The sequence below is a fragment of the Gouania willdenowi genome, chromosome 17, assembly GCF_900634775.1.
Source record: "Gouania willdenowi chromosome 17, fGouWil2.1, whole genome shotgun sequence".
Lineage (NCBI taxonomy): Eukaryota > Metazoa > Chordata > Actinopteri > Blenniiformes > Gobiesocidae > Gouania > Gouania willdenowi.
The window spans coordinates 549,062-570,968 of record NC_041060.1 but is presented as its reverse complement, the minus strand read 5'-3'; the positions used below and the strand labels follow the sequence as shown (position 1 = coordinate 570,968).

General features: G+C 40.1%; 1 protein-coding gene across 2 annotated transcripts in view; it reads left to right on the top strand.

Moving 5' to 3' along the window:
- LOC114479144 (ephrin type-A receptor 3-like) overlaps nucleotides 1-21,907 on the top strand; it is a 137,381-nt gene that overhangs the window by 97,704 nt on the left and 17,770 nt on the right. For both annotated transcript variants that reach the window (XM_028472661.1, XM_028472660.1), the window contains exons 11-13: nucleotides 5,634-5,701; nucleotides 7,350-7,475; nucleotides 9,290-9,475. In XM_028472661.1, the coding sequence (XP_028328462.1) occupies nucleotides 5,634-5,701; nucleotides 7,350-7,475; nucleotides 9,290-9,475 (380 nt within the window). The remainder of the gene's footprint in view (nucleotides 1-5,633; nucleotides 5,702-7,349; nucleotides 7,476-9,289; nucleotides 9,476-21,907) is intronic.

The window sequence follows — 21,907 nt, the reverse complement described above, 5'->3', positions numbered from 1 at the left end:
TGAGAGAGTGAATGGTTGTCTGTGTCTGTGTTGCCCTGTGATGGACTGGCGCCCTGTCCAGGGTGTACCCCCGCCCAGCGCCCTATGAGAGCCGGAGATTGGCACCGGCAGACCCCCGCGACCCTGTTAAACGGGAATAAGCGGGTATGAAAATGGATGGATATATATATAGTGTGTGTGTGTGTGCATTATGTGAACTCTCAAGCCCCACCTGTGCCCATTGCCCCCCAAATAATCCTGACAAATAACACGTTAAAATGTGTTGAACCAACAGCGAACAAGTAATATATTATTTCATAATGAATCAAAAACTAAATTAAACGAATTATCTGAATAGAAAAAAAATAAATAAAAAGGTAAAAAGTGCAGTAGAAAACCAAAAAAAGAAAGAAATTCAGTACAAGTATGAAACGAACTAACAGGGAACAAGTATCATCATGTTTCATAATGCAAGTATATTTCATAAATAAATCAAAACTGAAAAACTAATTAATTACCTGCATAAAAAAACAAAATATAAAAGTACAGCAGTCAAAATATACAGGAAACAATAACACTTTGTTTGCAAAGTGAACATTGAATCAGTTTGTGCTTATGCTAAAACAATGTCGGACTCCGTAATTTTCTCTGGTCCCTTACCAAATCTGACCAGTGATGACATGTATAGCCTATAGCATGTCATCATTTAACCGCTGGCTATCGAGGTGGTGTCCAGAAAACGAGGTGGGCTTCATTGATAATTGGAGATCCTTCTGGGGAAAACCGAACCTGATAGGAAGAGATGGAATCCATCCTACTTTGGAGGGAGCATCTCTACTATCAGAAAACATGGCACATTTATGACATCTCATGAATGAGACCATGTTACAGAGGGGGAGTCCTCCACGCCACTCTGCGCTTGCCTTAGGACAGTTTCCCTCCCATTGCTACTATGATAGCTGTGTTCATCGCCATGACAACTGTTGTGATGGTGATGAATATTATTTTATAGAGACGGTGTCAGTCCCCCGACCCATATTTCACAATGATTTTAACATAAAATCAAATAAAAGAGCTATCAATTATAAAAATCTGAAAAAAATTAAAATCTCAAATGTAGAAACACCAAAACATAAAAGCATTAGATGTGCTCTATTAAATATTAGATCACTGAGATCCAAATCTCTACTAGTAAATGACCTTATCTCAGAAAATAACTTTGATTTATTCTGTTTAACTGAAACATGGCTGTATCAAGATGAATATGTTAGTTTAAATGAAGCCACTCCTCCCAGTCATTTAAATACTCATATGCCACGAGACATAGGCCGTGGAGGTGGTGTAGCAGCTATTTATCATTCCTCTCTCCTAATCTATCCTAAACCAAAGGCCAGTTACACTTCCTTTGAAAGCCTGGTTCTAAATTTATCTCGTACCAAATCAAAAACCTGCCAGCCAGTCTTATTTGTGATAATTTACCGTCCTCCAGGCCCTTATTCTGAATTTCTATCAGAATTCTCTGAGTTTATATCAAACTTAGTCCTCAGTTCTGATAAAATACTGATAGTAGGAGATTTTAATATCCATGTGGACAAAGATAGTGATAGCCTGAGCTCAGCCTTTATGTCCCTAATAGACTCAGTTGGCTTTTTTCAAACTATTAATGAAGCTACTCATCGTTTAAATCATACTCTTGATCTTGTTCTAACATATGGCCTTGATATTAATGAACTAAAAGTCTACCCTGAAAATCCTCTGCTATCAGATCACTTTTTAATATCTTTTAACATTATCCTAGAGGATCTCGCACTGTGCAATAAAATAGTTAGGAGTAGAAATCTGTCCAATAGTGCTGTGGCTAAATTTAAAGAGGCCATTCCTGCTGCCTTAAACTCAGTGCACCATCCAATAAATAACTATGATATTAATTATAACCCCTCTCAACTGGATCTGCTTGTCGATAGCTCTGCTAGTCTACTAAAATCCACCTTGGACTCAATTGCCCCATTGAGGGAAAAAACTATTAAACGTCAGAGGAAAGCTCCGTGGTTTAGCTCTGAAACTCACACACTCAAACAAACAACCCGTAAATTAGAGAGAATGTGGCGCTCTAATAAAACAGAGGAGTCACGAATACTTTGGCAAGAAAGCCATAGTAAATACATGACAGCCTTACGACATAGTCGATCTACATACTATTCCTCACTAATTGAAGAAAATAAAAATAATCTGAGGTACCTTTTCAGCACTGTAGCCAGGCTAACACAAAGTCAGAGCTCTATTGAGCCCATGATTCCTCTAGCCCTCAGCTGTGAGGACTTTATGACATTTTTTAACCATAAAATTCATAAGATTAGAGATAAAATTAGCCACTCCCTGCCTTCACCTGGGCCTGCTGTACCATTAAATGTAAATAGGCCTAACCTAAACTGTTTCACACATATAGGACTTCAGGAACTTAACTCTATTATTTCATCCTCCAAACCATCGACCTGCCTTTCAGATCTGATCCCAACTAAGCTGTTTAAAGAAGTTGTTCCCCTAGTCTGCCCATCTTTGTTGGAGACAATAAATATATCCCTATCAATAGGCTACGTGCCACAGTCCTTTAAAGTAGCTGTAATCAAACCCCTTCTCAAAAAACCTACTCTTGATTCCAGCACTTTAGCAAACTACAGGCCTATATCTAATCTTCCTTTTATTTCAAAGATTCTTGAGAAAGTTGTGGCGGCTCAGCTCTGTGAATTTCTTCAAAACAACAGCCTGTTCGAGGACTTCCAGTCAGGTTTTAGAGCTCAACACAGCACAGAGACTGCTTTAGTTAAAGTAACTAATGATCTACTCTGGGCTTCAGATGAAGGACAACTCTCAGTGCTGGTTTTATTAGATCTTAGTGCAGCTTTTGACACTATAGATCACTATATTCTACTAGAGAGATTAGAGGAATTACTTGGAATCACAGGGACTGCCCTAAACTCGTTTAAGTCCTACCTATCTGATAGGTACCAGTTTGTACACGTGAATAATAGATCTTCTGTGTACACTAAAGTAAGCTACGGGGTTCCTCAGGGCTCTGTGCTAGGTCCAATCCTCTTCTGTATCTATATGCTCCCCCCTGGTAATGTTATGAGAAAATACTCTGTTAACTTTCACTGCTATGCTGATGATACCCAACTGTATGTATCAATGAAGCCAGGTGAGACAAATCAGCTATCTAAACTTGAGGTCTGTCTAAAGGACATTAGGGCCTGGATGGACCAAAATTTTCTTCTTCTCAACTCAGACAAGACTGAGGTCATTGTACTGGGCCCACGACACCTTAGAGAAACCTATGCTAGCCTAACTGCCCTAGATGGCATTACTCTGGCACGAAGCACAACTGTTAGAAATCTTGGGGTTCTATTTGATCAGGATTTATCCTTCAACTCTCACATAAAACAAACTTCAAGAACTGCCTTCTTTCATCTCCGTAACATTGCTAAAATCAGACCTATCCTGTCTCAGGGCGACGCCGAAAAACTAGTCCATGCTTTTGTTACCTCTAGACTGGATTACTGTAATTCTCTTTTAGCAGGCTGCCCGAGCAAGTCCCTTCAGACACTTCAGCTGGTTCAAAATGTTGCAGCACGTGTACTGACTAAAACTAGGAGAAGAGATCACATTACTCCTGTATTAGCCTCTCTGCATTGGCTTCCCATAAAATATAGAATAGAATTCAAGATTCTTCTTCTCACTTATAAAGCCCTAAATGGACAGGCACCAGTCTATCTCAAGGAGCTTGTAGTGCCATACAATCCCCCCAGAACACTACGCTCTCAAAATGCTGGACTACTCGTTGTTCCATTTGTCTCTAAAAGTAGTATAGGAGGAAGAGCTTTCAGTTATCAGGCCCCACTTCTCTGGAACCATCTACCAACCACAGTTCGGGGGGCAGACACCCTCTCTACCTTTAAGGTTAGGCTCAAAACATTCCTCTTTGGTAAAGCTTTTAGTTAGGAACCAGCTCATAGCTCATAATTAAGATGCAATAGGCATAGACTGCCGGGGGGGGGGGTCTGGCATGCTCGGTTGGAGAGAGGTTGGAGAGGGCGTTAAGAGAGAGGTCATTTAGGTTAGAGAGGGACCGGAGAGGGTCCCATTCCTCTTTCAAACACTCCCTCTATGTCTGCTTCTTCCCTTGTGTGTTTGCTCCTGTTCTCCTTCTGGCTTTTGTCTTGCAGGTCCGTGGGATCCTCAGTGTGGAGTTACAGAGTCTCAACAACTCTGTCTCCACCCTTTCCTCTGCACACACCCAACACAGCATAACGTGGATGGCTGTTCATCATAGGAATGGGATCCACACAAGGTTCCTGCTGCTTAACAGAAGGTTTTCCTTGCCGCCATGATGAATTCATGTTGGGTGTGGGATACATATGTATGTGTATATACGTATATATCCATATGTGTGTATCCATAAAATGAAGAGTCCGTCCTTAAGACTGCTCTACTGTAAAGTGTCTTGAGATACCATTGGTTATGATTTGGCGCTATACAAATAAAGATTGATTGATTGATTGATTGAATCTGTGCCAAAAAGCTTAAGAAAACTAAAAAGTAAATAAATGTTTTAAATCAGATAATAAAAGTTTGTTCATAGTTCCGCTCCACTTCACATGACGACGTAAATCATTATGTTTGCATTTTAGCTCCACGTTACATTTTGTTCCCGGTCGCATATCTAATGCAGTCTTTAATTGAATGCTCTTTTAATTTCTGACACATTTTAGGATTCTTATATTGCCTTTCCTAATGATCTTTATTGTCGATGAAGAAAGGGTTTTTAAAAAGATTGGCATGAAATTGAAAGTTTAAACCTGTCATTTCTTCATTCTCCACCACACACTATGAGAAGCACTGCTCTACTAACAGGCCTGTCGCTCCTTAAATATACAGTTTCTTTAGAATTGGGGCTAAATTTGAGTGAAAGTTGCAAATCTGTAACGCATATGGTTGATTTGTTGTGAAGTTTTATAAATTTGAACTTTTGACAAGAAGAAGAATGTATGTATGCATCGGGTCCTGGCCCCGCCCATCTGTCAATTTTTAAAAGTCCATATGACCCATGTTTGCCCACCCCTGTGCTAGCTGCTACATGTTTAGCATTGAGGTGCTAGCTGCTTCATGTTTAGCATTGAGGTGCTAGCTGGTTCATGTTTAGCATTGAGGTACAAGTAGGGATGATAATTGATAAGAATTTAGCAATTCCGATTCCATTATTGATACTGCTTATTGATTCGATTCCTCACCGATTCTCTTCTCGATTCTCATTAGATGAGGGAATTAAATAATACAAATAGATTTGTTTGCTTTAACTCTTTATTATATTATCTTTGTCTTATTAATTTCCTGCAGGGATATCAGCTTTCTTTTAATCCACAAGCTATAGATTGTTTTGTGTGTGTGTGTGCTTTTTGATGTGAATATAAATAAGGTTTGTGTGCAGAGAATAAAGTGGTCTCAGACTAGTTGGTTTCTGTGGTTTTTTTGAGATCATATTTCTTATTAAAAATGAATAAGGTATGATTAAATTCTTGGGTTTATGCAAAAATGATCATAAAGTGAGTTTGCATCATGCTGTATATTAATGATAATCAAACTATGAACTTGTTTTTCAGGCATTGCGGGTATATCAAAGCTAAGCAGGACCCTGATGAAGAGAAGATGCAGTTTCAACATGGCCGCGGTAAATAAACATGCACGTAATCACATGCACTGTAGTCGGAGGAGTGTCGATGCAACATTTGTCTCAAACTGTTTTTATCCTTTGTGTTGGAACAATTCCAGAATCTCATCATAAAACAACACCACGCCTCAGAAAATCTAAAGTTCTCAATAAATCTAATGTTGCGTTCAAGGCAATCCGGAACAAAAATTACCCCTAAAACACAGTCTGACAACATAAATTCTCAAAATGACGCAAAAAATACACACGAGAACAACAAGAATAGACAAACTTACTCTAAAAACACACAGGTCAATTCCAAATATGCACAGAAATAACTGAATAATAAATGATTTGACAACTAAAATGCACAAAAACTACTCCTAAAACACAGTCTGACAACAAAAATACACAAAATGACAGAACAATACACAAGAAAACAACAAGATTAGACATAATGACTCCAAAAACACACAGGACATCTACAAAATGCAGAAAAATAACTGAAAAAATATTAAAAGCGACAACCAAAATGTACAAAAACTACTCCTAAAGAAAAGTCTTACCACACAAATACTCAAAATGACAGAAAAAGATACAAAACAAATACAGAATTACACAAAAATGAATCAAAAAATGTGAAATGACAACAAAAAACATTCATGGAAGGATAATACTGTATAAAAATACTCAAAATGACAGAAAACTATACAAAAGAACAACAGAATTACACAAAAATGTAAAGTAACAACAAAAAACTCATAAAATGACAAAACATTTTTTTAAAAATTCACAAATTTATGGAAACATATAGAAAACAATCAGAAAATTACATAAAAATGACTCCAAAAATATGAAGTGAACACAAAAAACCCACAAAATGACAAAAACCAGTTTTTAAAAAATGCACAATGTTGATAATGTGGCCCTCAAATCAGATAATCACATTGTTGTGGCCCCGCTGTGATAAAAGTTGCCCATCGATGTCGTAGACATGTAGTAGGAGGAGTGTCGATGCAACATTTGTTTCAAACTGTGTTTTTCATCGTTTTTGTTGGAATAATTCCAGAATCTCATCATAAAACACCACCACACCTCAGAAAATCTAAAGTTCTCAATAAATCTAATGTTGCGTTTGAGGCAATCTGGAACTCTGCATTTCCGAGTTGGAAACTCCAATCTCCGACTCGATATCTGACAGGATTTTATTCAGAATACCTTTTTTTGGCTGCACAGATTAAGGCAGAGGTTCCCAACCTTTTTTGGGTCGTGACCCCATCTTTATATCACACTTTTTTTTTCTTTTTTTTGTCTTTTTTTTATCTTTTTTCCCCTTTTTTATTTAAATTTTTTCTCTCTTTTCTCTCTCTTTTTTCCCTTTTTTCATGAAAAAAAGAAAAGAAAAATAAATATTGCTTTTATTTAGTGAAAATCTGCAATGGAAATAAAGAGACAATAGCCTTTGGTTTTGCTTTCCTGACAAAGTAAAACAAAAACTGCAGCTAACTTTAGGTTTGCTTCTGGGAATGTTTCCAAACACACATGGGATTGTGATATTTTCGTACACATATCCTCTGTTATTCTCCTGCACACTTGGAATTCACAGTAAATAATTCTCCTTCTATTTTGACTTTTTTTTTTTTTTTTTTTTTTTTTTTACAATCTGCAGTCAAACTTCCAGGCAGCAGGACGTACATCCATCCTCACACCTACGAAGACCCAAACCAAGCCGTCAGAGACTTTGCCAAAGAGATAGACGCTTCCAATATCCGCATAGAGAGAGTTATTGGAGCTGGTGAGTGTTATTTTAGCTGTGAAGCAGAAATAGAACTTTTTTTTTATGATATCAAAGAATCCATGAGCAGAACTTTACTTTTCAGATATCAGTATATATTAGGGTGGTTCACAATATGATGGTATAAGTAAAAGCTTTCCAGATCGCATTTTTTCCTTGTTCCCATTGACATTTTGAACATCTACACTAAAAAATGAGCCAATATAATGTCAGTAAAGGGTGGCACACTAATTTATTGCTTAACAATTCAATTCAACTTTATTAATATAACACATTACAACAATAGTCATTTCTAAGCATATAGAATTCTTAAGAAAAAAGAAAAAACCCAACAAATCCACATGAACCCTAACCCAACTTTCACAGATATCAGAAACAATTACATTCTCAATTGCTGAAGTTCAATTACAATTGATCACAATTACTGAGCCTGAAATTAATAACTTAATAAACGTTAAACTTCCTCTTGTGTTAGCTTTCTGTTAGCATCTGATTTATTTCCTAGCTAATGATTACCTTGTTAGGCTTCCTATTCAATGAAACTGTAGGTTTTAATATTTATGGTGTGGGCCGTTTATGTGTCAGTATACCCATCGATTTATTTATTTTTTATGGTAAAATGTGTGAAAGCTTGATATGAAACACATTTTAATTATTAACTAATTATTTGCATTTCCTGAAGAAAATGCAAGTGAGGATGCAGGTGCTGTCCTGCACTGCGGTGCACTAGCTTAGCATTAGCATTAGCCTAATGTTAGCATTGACCTAGCATTCGCATTAAATTCAATTCAATTGAACTTTATTTCTATAGTGCTAATTACAAAAGGCATCTCATTAGCTTAGCATTAGCCTAACGTTAGCATTAGCCTATCATTAGTGTTAGCATTAGCTAGCACTTTGAGATTTGGTGTCAAATGTAAAGTGCATTACGAATAAAATATATTATTATTATTATTATTATTAGCTTTAGCATTAGTCTAGTGTCAGCAGTACCCTAGCGTTAGAGATAGCCTAGCAATTACATTAACCTGGCAATCGCATTAGCCTAGCGCTAGTATTAGCATTAGCCTGGCAATCGCATTAGCCTAGCACTAGTATTAGCATTAACCTAACATTAGCATTAACCTTGTGTTAGTATTAGCCTTGCGTTAACATTAGCCTAGCGTTGGTGATAACTTAGCAATTGCATTAGCCAAAAGTTAGCGTTAGCCAAATGTTAGCATTAGCCTAGCTTTAGCATTAACCTAGCAATAACATTAGCCTAGCGTTAACAATAGTTTAGCAAAAACATTTATCTCGCATTAGCATTTTAACATTAGCATTATCCTAGTGTTAGCATTAGCCTAGCCTTAACATTAGCTTAGCATTGGCATTAGCCTAGTGTTAACATTAACCTAAAATTAGCATTAGACTAGCATTAGCATAAGCCTGCGTTAGCATTACCCTAGCGTTAGCATTATAATTAATTATAATTATATTGACCCCAACCCTGGCTCAGTTTTTGGTGCAGATGTTTACAACGTCAATTGGAACAAAGCAAAAAGTAATCATGTAAGCTTTACAAAGCTGTGTGTGTGTGTGTGTGTGTGTGTGTGTGTGTGTGTGTGTGTGTGTGTGTGTGTGTGTGTGTGTGTGTGTGTGTGTGTGTGTGTGTGTGTGCGTGCGTGCGTGCGTGCGTGCGTGCGTGCGTGCGTGCGTGCGTGCGTGCGTGCGTGCGTGCGTGCGTGCGTGCGTGCGTGCGTGCGTGCGTGCGTGCGTGCGTGCGTGCGTGCGTGCGTGCGTGCGTGCGTGCGTGCGTGCGTGTGTGTGTGTAGGAGAGTTTGGCGAGGTGTGCAGTGGTCGGCTGCGTGTTCAGGGAAAGAGGGAGATCTACGTGGCCATCAAGAGTCTGAAAGCAGGATACTCAGACAAGCAGAGGAGGGACTTCCTGTCTGAGGCCTCCATCATGGGACAGTTTGACCACCCCAACATCATCAGGCTGGAGGGGGTCGTCACTAAATGTGAGTGAGTGTTAGTGCGTGTGGTGTGTTAGCATGTGTCAGATGTCGCTCTTTGCTTTGTGGTAGTTCAGCGGTCATCACAACATCCTGTATCGGTCACGATGATAGAAACACAACCGCTGCTCACGGAATGAAAGTTAAAGTCACGCATGGTGATAGGTTTGTATGTTTATAATTAGTCATAGTCTCGTTAATGTCACAAACATTTTTTGTTAAATAACACTGTCGATCCGATCTATTAGCTTCCACACATACCTCTTTGATCCTCATCGTGCTTCGTTTCCTCTGATAGTTCTGGTTTTTTTGTAATATGTGATAACTAGCTCTGATGGCATGTTCACACCTAACAAATGCAAACAAGTGAACTCTGGTCCTCTATAAAATGTGGGTCTCGTTCTCCTCAAGCGAAGCATGGAGCGGTTTTTATCCATGTGAGAGAAAGAACAAGACCAAATATAGGACTTTGAAACGCAATTGAAATTTCACAAAAGCCCCGCCCCCCCTTATTTATTGGCTGGGTGAAGTCTCCCGGTGCGTGTTAGTGGCTTTTTTTGCAGCTATACCTGCGCGATATCCTCCAGATCCAGACAAACGGGGTGACACTATGCTGTGGAGGGATATATTCAACATGTCGGACCTTGCTTACATAGCAACGATTGCTCGGACGTATGATTGGACAATGGCTGTTTGTGGGCGGGGTTTTGCAAAAGGTCAATTATGATGTAGCAACTCTACGGAGCCAGTATTGTAACAAAACTAGTGTGTCTGTATTAACATCCATATGCGTTGGTCATCAAACCGGGACATTCTATTGGCTGGCTCTGTGCACGGGACTTTTGGAACACATTTGGCGAATACGATCTGTAACTTTTTAATACTTGTATGTCGTGCAATACCGCTAGAAACCAGCAGTGGTCACTGGTACCAAGTGTACGTGTACACGCCTTGCAATTTTATTAGTGTTTACATGTCACGCAGACGGTGCTCAATAGTGAAACACGCCTGACCACTGTAGCGTCACTCACGCCTCACCTGCCTCTACACTTAACGTCTTTAATAGACGTTTAATGTAAGTTAGGCAGCAGGAACACGTGCAGTGGACTGGTGCACATGAATTTAGAATGGATCCACCCCCCATAGTGTGTGTGTGTGTGTGTGTGTGTGTGTGTGTGTGTGTGTGTGTGTGCGTGTGCTGTAGGTGAGACAGTCAGAGCTGTTTTACCCTGATAGCTGATTGGTTATCACTGAGCCTCAGTCTCTCTCTCTCTCCACTCATTCCATGTGCTACTTTTCTTTATCACTCGCTGTCGATCTAATCCGGCCCATTCACTCGTTCCCCATTCCTCTTTTATTTATTTATTTATTTTTGTCTCATTCTGTCAATCCCAGAGTCCCCCCCACCCCCCTACCCCCACACTCTCACCCTTTACTTCTCCTTCGTTCACTCTCTCTTTGTCACTCTAACTCAGTGTTAACAGAATGCTTATCTGCCTGAACGTGAACATCTTTCTTTCCACAAAAACCAACAACAGACACGACACCAGTCGACAGGTTTCTCTGTTAGTGCGAGCGCTGGTGTTCCACGATTGGGAAAGTACTGGAGGAGAGGGATGGGCAACTCTATCACAGCAGGGGCCACAAAACTGTGATTGGATCTGATCTGAGGGCCACATTATCAACATTCATGTCAGCATTTAGAATAATGACCAATCAGAGCACTTATTATTTTGTTTTTTTAGCCATTTTGTCTGTTTTTTGGAGACATTATGTTAGGGTTGTTAAGGTGGACCCATAAACAAACACAACACCCAAAGTGTGGGTCGACGTGAATTTATTTAACAAAAGTGTCCTCTTGGCTTGGCTTGATCCTGGGAGTGGCTCCAGAGCAGGCTCAGGTACTAGAGGAATAAAAGTCCAGAATCAAAAATAAAACTTGGCAAAAGGCATAGACTTCAGGATATTTCTAGAGCAGAAGTACCGCAGCATAGACGGAACAATCCAACGATGAGTGGAGGTGAGTCTGAGGCTTTTGTATTGCAGTGATGAGTAATTGGAACCAGGTGTGCCTGCTCGGAGTCCACGCCCCACCAGGACCAAGCCTAAAAGAAAAACAGAGAGCCACAAGAGGGAGACAAAAACAGGCACATATGGCCAAAAACATAACAGGACCCCCCCCCCCTCAACGGACGCCTCCTGGCGTCCTACCAGGCCTGTCAGGGAACCGGCGATAGAAGTCCCTCAGTAGACCAGGGTCCAGGATAAGGCGACGAGAAACCCACAACCGCTCCTCAGGGCCATAACCCTCCCAATCAACAAGAAATTGGAATCCATGCCCCCGGCGGCGCACATCCAGGATCCAACTAACCGTGAAGGCAGGGTGACCCTCAACGAGCCGGGAGGGAGGCGGGGGGACGGCCGGAGGGCACAAAGGACTGGACATGATGGGCTTGATCAAGGAAACGTGGAACACAGGATGAACTCGTAGAGCAACGGGCAATTTAAGTTTGACAGAGACGGGGTTCACAATCTTCTCAATCTCGTATGGTCCCACATACCTCGGAGCCAGTTTCTTGCAGTCCACTTGGAGGGGCAGATCACGGGAAGAGAGCCACACCCTCTGTCCCGTTTGGTAGACCGGTGCTGCCGTGCGACGGCGGTTGGCAGTTTGCTGGCTACGAGCTGCAGAACGTGTGAGGGCAGAACGGACGGTATTCCAAACGGCTCGGCACCGACGAAGATGGGCCTGAACAGATGGGACAGCCACCTCCCGTGCTTGTGCAGGAAACAGAGGCGGCTGGAAACCAAGAGAAGCCATGAAAGGAGAGAGTCCAGTAGCAGAACTTGACATGGAATTGTGTGCATATTCAACCCAAGGAAGAAAAGTGGATCAAGCAGTAGGATGGCGGGCTGTCACACAACGAAGGGCAGTTTCGAGACATTGGTTTGCCCTCTCTGCCTGACCATTTGACTGTGGATGAAAACCTGAGGAAAGGCTGGCTGATGCGCCAATGGCCTGACAGAATGCTCTCCATACTTGTGAAGAGAATTGAGGTCCACGATTCGATACGATGTCCACAGGGATCCCGTGTAAACGAAAAACATGTTGGACTAACAAGTTAGCCGTCTCCAAGGCAGATGGGAGTTTGGGAAGGGGGACAAAATGGACTCCCTTGGAGAAACGATCGATAATGGTTAGAATAACTGAATTACCTTCGGATTGGGGCAGGCCGGTAACAAAGTCCACCGCAATATTAGACCAGGGTCATGAGGGCACCGGAAGAGGATGCAGCAAACCGGCAGGAGGCAAGTGAGATGACTTGCTACAGGCACAGATATCACAAGCAGACACAAACTCACGGACGTCAGAACCCATGGAGGGCCACCAAAATCTCTGTTTAATGAAGGTCATAGTGCGTTGGATACCTGGGTGGCAGCAGAGCTTGGAGGAGTGGCCCCACTGGAGAACTTGGGAACGAACTGAGGCTGGGACAAAAAGGCGATTAGGCGGACCCTGACCGGGATCCGGCTCCGAGCGTTGGGCCTACATGACTGTGTCTTCAATCTCCCAGTGGGCAGCAGCAACCACACAGGAAGGGGGCAGTATGGTGCCTGGAACAGATTCAACAGGGTCAGAAGTGTAAAGCCGGGACAAGGCATCAGGCTTGCCGTTCTTTGAGCCTGGTCGGTGGGTCAAAGTGAAGTTGAACCTGCTTAAAAAAAGGGCCCAACGTGCTTGGCGGGGGTTGAGCCTTTGTGCTGACCGGAGGTAAGAAAGGTTCTTGTGGTCAGTCCAAATGATAAAGGATTGCTGCGCCCCCTCCAACCAGTGTCTCCATTCTTGGAGGGCTGAAACTACAGCCAATAGCTCACGGTTACCTATGTCATAGTTTCTCTCCGCCTCAGAAAGCGTCTTCGAAAAAAAAGCACATGGGTGTAGCTTGTTGGTCTCAGCAGAGCATTGGGACAGAATGGCACCCACACCTAGATCGGATGCATCCACCTCCACAACAAACTGTCGACTGGGGTCTGGATGGATGAGTACAGGTGCAGTGGTGAACCTCCGTTTGAGCAAGTCAAATGCACTCTGAGCATCAGAGGTCCAGGTGAAGGGAATGGAGCTCGAGGTAAGGCGAGTGAGCGGGGCGGCAACTCTGCTGAAATCCTTGATAAATCGCCTGTAAAAATTAGCAAAGCCCAAGAATTTTTGTAAGTTCTTTCGGGATGTGGGGGTAGGCCACTCAGCCACAGCCTGAATCTTGGCTGGATCCGCTCTCAATTTGCCCTGTTCGATAATGAAGCCCAGAAAACTAACAGTGGGTCTGTGAAACTCACACTTCTCCGCCTTGACAAATAATTTGTTCTCCAAAAGTCTTCTCAGAACAAGAGGAAAAGGTTGAATGTGCTCCTGGATGTCCCGGGAGAATATGAGGATGTCATCGATGTATATAAAAATGAATTTGTTCAGCATGTCATGCAAAAGGTCGTTGACCAGGGCCTGGAAGACAGCGGGAGCATTAGTAAGCCCGAAAGGCATTTCCTGGTATTCAAAATGTCCCAATGGCGTATTGAAGGCAGTCTTCCGTTCATCGCCACTCCTGATACGCACCAGATGATAGGCGTTGCGTTGATCCAGGTTGGAAAAAACAGTGGCCCTGTGCAGAGGCTCAAAAGCAGAATCAATTAAAGGCAGTGGGTACTTGTTCTTTATCGTAACATCATTAAGCCCTCGGTAATCGATGCAAGGGCGCAAGGTCTTATCCCTCTTTCCTACAAAGAAAAAGCCAGCAGCAACAGGTCAGGAGGAGGGCCGAATAAGACCGTTGGCTAATGAGTCATGAATGTATCTCTCCATAGCCTCCCGCTCAGGTCCAGACAGCTTGTATAAACGGCTAGAGGGTAAAGGAGCACCAGGGAGAAGATCAATAGCACAATCATATGGTCTGTGTGGAGGAAGTGAAAGTCCCTTATCTTTACAGAAAACCTCAGCCAAATCATGGTATTCAGATGGTACATTGGAAAGATCCGGGGGTTGTGTCACATTTGGGATATGGGTATGCACAGGAGAGATAGCTGAACGCAGACAGTTGGAGTGACAAAACACGCTCCAGGTAATTGAGCCCGTAGACCACTCAAACTGTGGATTATGCAAGGATAGCCATGGTATTCCAAGAACAATAGGAGCTAGAGGAGAAGGGAGAACATAGAGCCTAATAGTCTCCTTGTGATTTCCTGAAAGAATGAGCGTAATAGGGATTGTGCAATGAGTAACATGAGCTATTAGATGCCCATCCACAGCCTTAATTGTCCTGGGTTTGTCTATGGGCTCGGTGTGAATGCCAGTCTGTTTCACAAAATCTGCATCAACAAAATTCTCATCAGATCCGGAGTCTATTAAGGATATCACAGAAAATGGCTCACCATTGTACAAGACTGAAGACTGCAGCTGGATACGTTGTGGTGGGGGTTTCACGGAGGTGTGGCTCATCAGTGAGTCAGGGGGTCCTGATGAGCCACATCTTTTGGCAGAAGGCTACATTGGCTCCGAACGTGATCCGAGCCCCCACAGTAGAAGCACAAACGGGACTGCAGGCGACGCTGACGTTCGGCAGGATCAAGACGCAGACGTCCAAGCTGCATTGGTTCCTCAGTGGTGGAAAATTGTGTCTTGCTTGATTCCATCTCAAACTTAGGGGAAGCGGGTGATTGGGGATGAAAACTACTGCGGGAACTTGACGCTCTCTCCCTGCGTCTCTCTCTCAAACGATTGTCCAGGCGAACAGCTAAAGAGATTAATGACTCCAAGTCTGAGCATTCGTCTCGAGCTGCCAGTTCATCCTTAACGCTCTCACATAGCCCATAAAAAAATGCCCCCTGAAGTGCTGTGTCGTCCCACCTACTAGCTGCTGCCAAAATCCTAAAGTTCAATGAATACTGTGCCACAGAGGAAGTTCCCTGCTTGAGAGAAAATAGGCGCTGGCTTCTCTCTTTACTTTGGATTGGATGGTCAAAAATATGTTTCATTTCGGTTATAAACTGCTGATACGACTGCAAAATCTCAGATTCACTGTTCCATATAGCTGTAGCCTATCAGACGCCTTTCCGGATAGTAACCCAATTACATAAGCAATACGTGATCTATCAGAAGCATAGGTCTGGTGCTGCTGTTCGAAGACTAGATCACACTTTAACAAAAAGCTCCCACAGGAACCAAGTTCCCCAGAGTATGGTTGAGGTGTAGGAATATATGGCTCACGTGCTGTTCGGAGAGTAGCAGGTTGAGGTGAGTCAGAGGCCTGAGCAGGTGGATTAGAGGTGGTTGGTGTGGCAGCAGGTGAGGCCAATTGAGCAGTGACTTGGATCAGCTGGGTTTGCACTTGCGTTACTTGCATGGAAAGTTCTCCTAACGCATCAATCACTTCCTTCAATCCCAGGTCATGGTGTCCAAGAGTCTGTCCATGCACAGTAAGGACCTTGACAATGGATGCTGGGTCGGTTGGATCCATAGTGGTTGGATTGTTCTGTTAGGGTTGTTAAGTTGGACCCATAAACAAACACAACACCCAAAGTGTGGGTCGACGTGAATTTATTTAACAAAAAGTGTCCTCTTGGCTTGGCTTGATCCTGGGAGTGGCTCCAGAGCAGGCTCGGGTACTAGAGGAATAAAAGTCCAGAATCAAAAATAAAACTTGGCAAAAGGCATAGACTTCAGGATATCTCTAGAGCAGAAGTACCGCAGCATAGACGGAACAATCCAACGATGAGTGGAGGTGAGTCTGAGGCTTTTGTATTGCAGTGATGAGTAATTGGAACCAGGTGTGCCTGCTCGGAGTCCACGCCCCACCAGGACCAAGCCTAAAAGAAAAACAGAGAGCCACAAGAGGGAGACAAAAACAGGCACATATGGCCAAAAACATAACACATTATGTGTGTTTTTTGTTATTTTTTTGTGTTCTTGTTGTCATTTAGTGAATTTTTGTTGTTTGGGTTACTTTCTGTATTTTTGTTGTTGTTTTCTATATTTCCTTTCATTTTGTGGAATCTTTTGAACAGTTTGTGTGTCTTTGAGCTTTTCTATATTGTGTTGTTTTGTGTGTTTTTGTAGTCATTTTATGTGGAGTTTTATTTTTTTTGCATTTTGCTGCCGATTTGTATATTTTGTGTATTATTGTGGACATTTTCGTTCCAACTTCTTGAATTACAATTTTGGGGGCCGTAAAATATTAAGTTTCCCCCGGGCTACAAGTTGCCAATGTTTGCTGTAGGAACTTAGAGTTTATAATAAAGAAGATTACTACTAGTAGCTGTTCTTTCAATTTTATTTTTAGTAAATAAACCCAGATAATTCAGACTTCATATGTGATGCTAATTTCCTGAATAATGGTCAAATTTGTCCAAATTCTTATTATTATGCACTTTATTGAAAAAAGTAATGAAACAACACCAAACAATAAAATAAAATGAAGCAGGAATTCCCATGTGTGGACCACCCATGCGCATGATTATGGTTTAGTGTTTTCTTTTCCACTTCCGATACGATACCGATACGGCATCCTTGAGTATTGGTCAATACCGATATCAATCTGATACAATATGTGCACGAATCATTAATACTATTATTACTTATTTTGGAATGTTAGAAAAGGCTTGAACAATAGACAGCAACAGTAGGTATGAGAAAAACTCACCAATTTATTATTTACAGACATTTTAACCTTAAATTTAGGAATATTTTACAGTTGAATTACATGAATTGAAAATAGATTAGAAGATAAACCTAAAGATTATATTTTTTAAATGCAAAATAAGCACTAGTTTAAGTTAAACATAAGAATGTTCTAGAATGCACATAGAAGTAATTTAATAAAATAAATAAAAAGATGATAAAATAAGAAAGAGTCAGAAATAAAATCAAAGCAAACAAGGGACTAGTTTAAAAAATATAAAACATTAAAATTAGCATAAAAACATCAAAATTTGAAAGCCAGATTAAGTAAATAATACATTTTTTGTGATAATCTGATACTGGCTGTTTTGCTGTCTTGGAGCATAAATTTAAGAATATTTTAAGAATGAATAAAATAAATGGAAAATAAATTGCATAGAAACCTCAGTAAATCCAATAAAAACAAATAATTAAATGTTGTAAAATAACCACTAGTTTAGCTTAAGAATAATAATGTTGTACAGTTGAATAGGATAAATATAAAATAATCTAGAAGGTGCTTCTGACAGAGATTTTAGAAGCACGCTGATATAATCCTACGCTTTTTTGTTGTTGTTGACTCCCTTATTCAAAGTGGAAACAAAATGTTGGTCAGACCAGGTTAATATAAGAATACAAATAGTTTTTTTAATTCCAAGATCACTCGCAAGGCCTTTAATTAATTAGAATTCTCAGAAAAGCAGAACGTCTTATGTCACACGTCAACATTTCCCGTTTATCCATCCATCGTTACTCAGTGACACTCAGGCCAACAACAATGCTTTATCATGAATATTAATAACTCATAAAGTTAAGTGGATGTGTTTTAGTGCCATGAATATTCAGCTGTATGCATATTTAATTTACTTTCTCTTTGTGCCTCCAACATAAGTGCAGCAGTCAAATTAAATCTTGAAATATTACATTAAATGCAAATCAAGTCTCAAATATTAAGACGATGCACTAAAGCAGAGGTAAGCAACTTCTATCACAGCGAGGGGGGGGTGGGGGGGTATTTACAATAATGACCAATCTGAGCATTAGTACAGGAAACATCTAGATTAGCTCTTATCGCGCTAACTTCCAGGATTTAATCAGTGTGCGCTGGACTACGATGCTCGCTAAATCACCATGGTAACTTAGGCTGAACGACTAACCTGGTTAGCACTAGGTTTTGCTCTGGCTATGATCTTAACGAGTGCTAAAGTCCCGCCTCCTGACCAATCAGATCTCTTAGAAAGCGAGCTGTCCAATGACAGGTCACTGTGTGGATCTGATCTGACGCTGACAGGAGAGAAAATATTTAGACATGATGCAATCCTTTCATTTACTGATGACATCATTTAGGAAACATAGAGATTTATATCAGATAGACTGATCTATAGTCATGAATTAATTAATTAATTCATACGCTATAGTGAGGCTGACCCCATCATCAGGAACATACTATAGACAGTGAAACAATGTGTTCTCATCCCAGTCTGTGATAAATAGATCTACCTGAATAGAAACACGTGTGTGCTGTAATAAAGTTTAACTGCAGAGCGCTGTCTGTTTATCATCCAATGGATTAATATCATAAATAATATAAAAGCTCCGCCTCCTGCTGTGCGCTGCACTAACACTGTTGCTCTTCGCTGTCATCATGGATTTATATTTATTATATTTGTTTATGATCATAAGATGTTCATCCATTCGTTGTAAAGACGCTCAGTCTGCCAGTTCTCTCTATTGATTGGTCAGATGCTGCAAGCTCCACCCCTTTTATGTGAACGTGCACGTACTGAAAACACTTGGCTTAAATGACCTTGTTGTTGTTGACCTTCGTAGGACAGCTTCTCTCTGACAGGGAATGTTTGGTTAGTTGAAGCCCGCTAACAGAGATTAATCCAGGATATAATTATCTAGATTTGTAGCATAGAGCTCAAAGGCTTTGAGTGTTTTTGTTGTTTTGTTTATTTTTCTGTCATTTTTGTATATTTTTTGTTGTTATTTAATGTGTTGTATTGTGAGTTTTTGAAATAATTTTTCCCATTTTTGTCATTGTTTTGTTGTTTTCTGTCATTCTGTATAGTTTTGTTGTTTGGTGCGTTATGAGGTATTTTGTGTGTTTCAGAGTTATTTTTGTAGTTAGGGTTTTTCTTTAATTCATTTGTAGTCATCTTGTGTGGTTTTTTTTTTGTTTATTTTTACTGTAATTGTGTAATTTTGTGGGTTTTTTCTTCTGTTTTTTGTATTTCTTGGGCCTATGTCTGCTTTAAGGCTTTTTTTTTATTATTGTGTGTATGTAATGAGCTCCTGCCTGCGGCTACATGCATTTCCTCATTCCTCCTGAGCTTCTGGCAGGTCTTCACGGCACATTGGGAAGCTGATAGTGCTCCACAGAAACAAATCTCACTAGTGGAGCAGTAATTTCACAGGTCACAGTTCGGGGGCTGTTTGTGCCAGCGAAGGGGGCCAGAGTTGAGATGGGTCAATAATTCCTTTAGGCCTTGTTTCACCTCACACCAGCTGGTCCCTTCACACCTCCCGCAGTCTAATCAGGCTGGCTGACCCGTACTGCTCCAGACTCAGGTGCCCTGGATTGATTTGTGTAGGTGTGAAGCTGCCAGGGAGCCAGAATTAGTCGGAGATGTATTGTTTTTTGCGTAGAATAGGGGAGTAATTGCTGTGTTTGCTGTGGTAGGGGTTAGGGTGCCGTTAGCAGTTGTTAATCTCTGGAGAAATAAGTTGTAACAAAAAAAATTGTAATAACAGGAAGAAAATGAAAGCACTTGGTTTCTGGCAAGTTTAGAATTTATCTTAGGTGCACAACATAGAAGAACAATGTTGTGTTCAATGACATCATTGTGCAGAGATAGGGAGGTAATCACCTGTTTTTCAGAAATATTCAACATTTATGAATATATACATACAACAAAACTATTGAAATAGTTAAAAAAAAAAAACAGGCAAAAAACTAAACAAAGAAGAATACCATCACTAAATAAAGCTTTGTGGCCAGACTAACCCCAGACAGCTGTATTATAACTGTTATAATTTTAAAATGAAATGTAAACATACATATATTTATACAAACTATTGATTAAAACACTAATTACACTATGAATTTAGTTTAAAGAAAAAGAAAATAGACTAAAAAAGACCATATTTACCAAACTAATTCAGAAATAATCTTTTTGCACATTTACCTCATATTTAAACTATCATTGAAACATTCAAATAAACTGAGATAAAACATTATGAAACAAGCCGATGGTGGATTCACGATCAATCAAAAAAATGATACCAAAACAGCGATTATTTCATTCAGAAATGTTGATCAAGCAGAAAAGTTTCCTCGTCTCATTATTCATCAACGTTAAAGTCAAACGTGCTAAATAAATGTAGTCTCCGTTAATCAGGTGCATTAATAATAAATCACATTGCGCGTACTAAGTCCATTGATTTGCATTTCCTGCTCCTAATATTTATGCTCAGCAGATATCGTATGAATTACAAGTAGAAATCTTGTTACTTTGCATGTTTGACTGGTGCAATCCTTGTTGTGATAGCTTTGTACAGACATAGTCTAATTTTATGCGGCCCCCAAAGTAAAGAATACATGAAAAAATACAAAGAATTACAACATTGCAGGAAAATACAATAAAAGACAAGATAAAAACACAGAAAATACTCCAGAAACACACAAAGCTACTACAAAAAAGAACAAAACCACAACAGAAATACACAAAAATAGCAGCATAACAACTAAACACAGCATCACCATGGTTACTGTGAGCTCTGGGCTCCACTATCTGACCTGTGTCCATAGATCTCAGAGACCTGCTGGGTTCATACCTGACTAACATCTCACTGATGTATTCTGGACCAAACCCATTCACACATTTATAACCAGCAGCAGAACTTTACAGTCTCCTCTGAGGCTGACTGGGAGCCAGTGTAAAGACTTGACTAATGTGTTCTGACCTCTTTGTTCTGGTTCTGAACAGGCCACGTTTACTCAAAGCGACAGTAAATCAGGTCCTCGGTGTTTAAACACTATCAATGTTTTTAAAGTGAGTTATAATCTCATGACAGAGAATCATTAATAATGGGCTTCAACCAGAATCAATGCAGAATAGTTTGCATGTGCTTTTTAATGCATTGCTTTAATGTTTATATATTTCTAAAAGTTAGATGATATGTTTTTATATTGGGGTCAATGACATCACACTTAAATATTCTGTCCAACTGCATTTATTTTAGTCAAAAAATGCATTAAAAAACAACAATTAATAGGTAGTAACACAGTATATATGCTCTCACGTTAATTTATTATTTTTTTTTACTCACTAAATTACTTCTGTAATGTATTCTGTTATTCAAAGTATCAAAATATCATGTGAACAAATGTTTTTTTAATTCCTTTAAATTAATTTTCTGCCCTATTCTGGTGATATTATACAGTATAAGTTCTGTATAAGATTTCAAATTATTTCTATATTTATTTCCATCATAATATTTATGCAGCCTTGTCCAGATCATGAACATTTTATGAAATTTCATGTGGTGAAATCTTTATACGTCATTGGCTCATTAACATTATTATTTATTATTAGTCAGTGTGAAATATATTTCTGTACAATTACACCTTTATGATTAATGACCTTTATAAATAAATAATAATGAGTTAAAGAGCTCACTAGACTCATTTTATTCACTAAATAATTCATTTATAATTAAAGAAA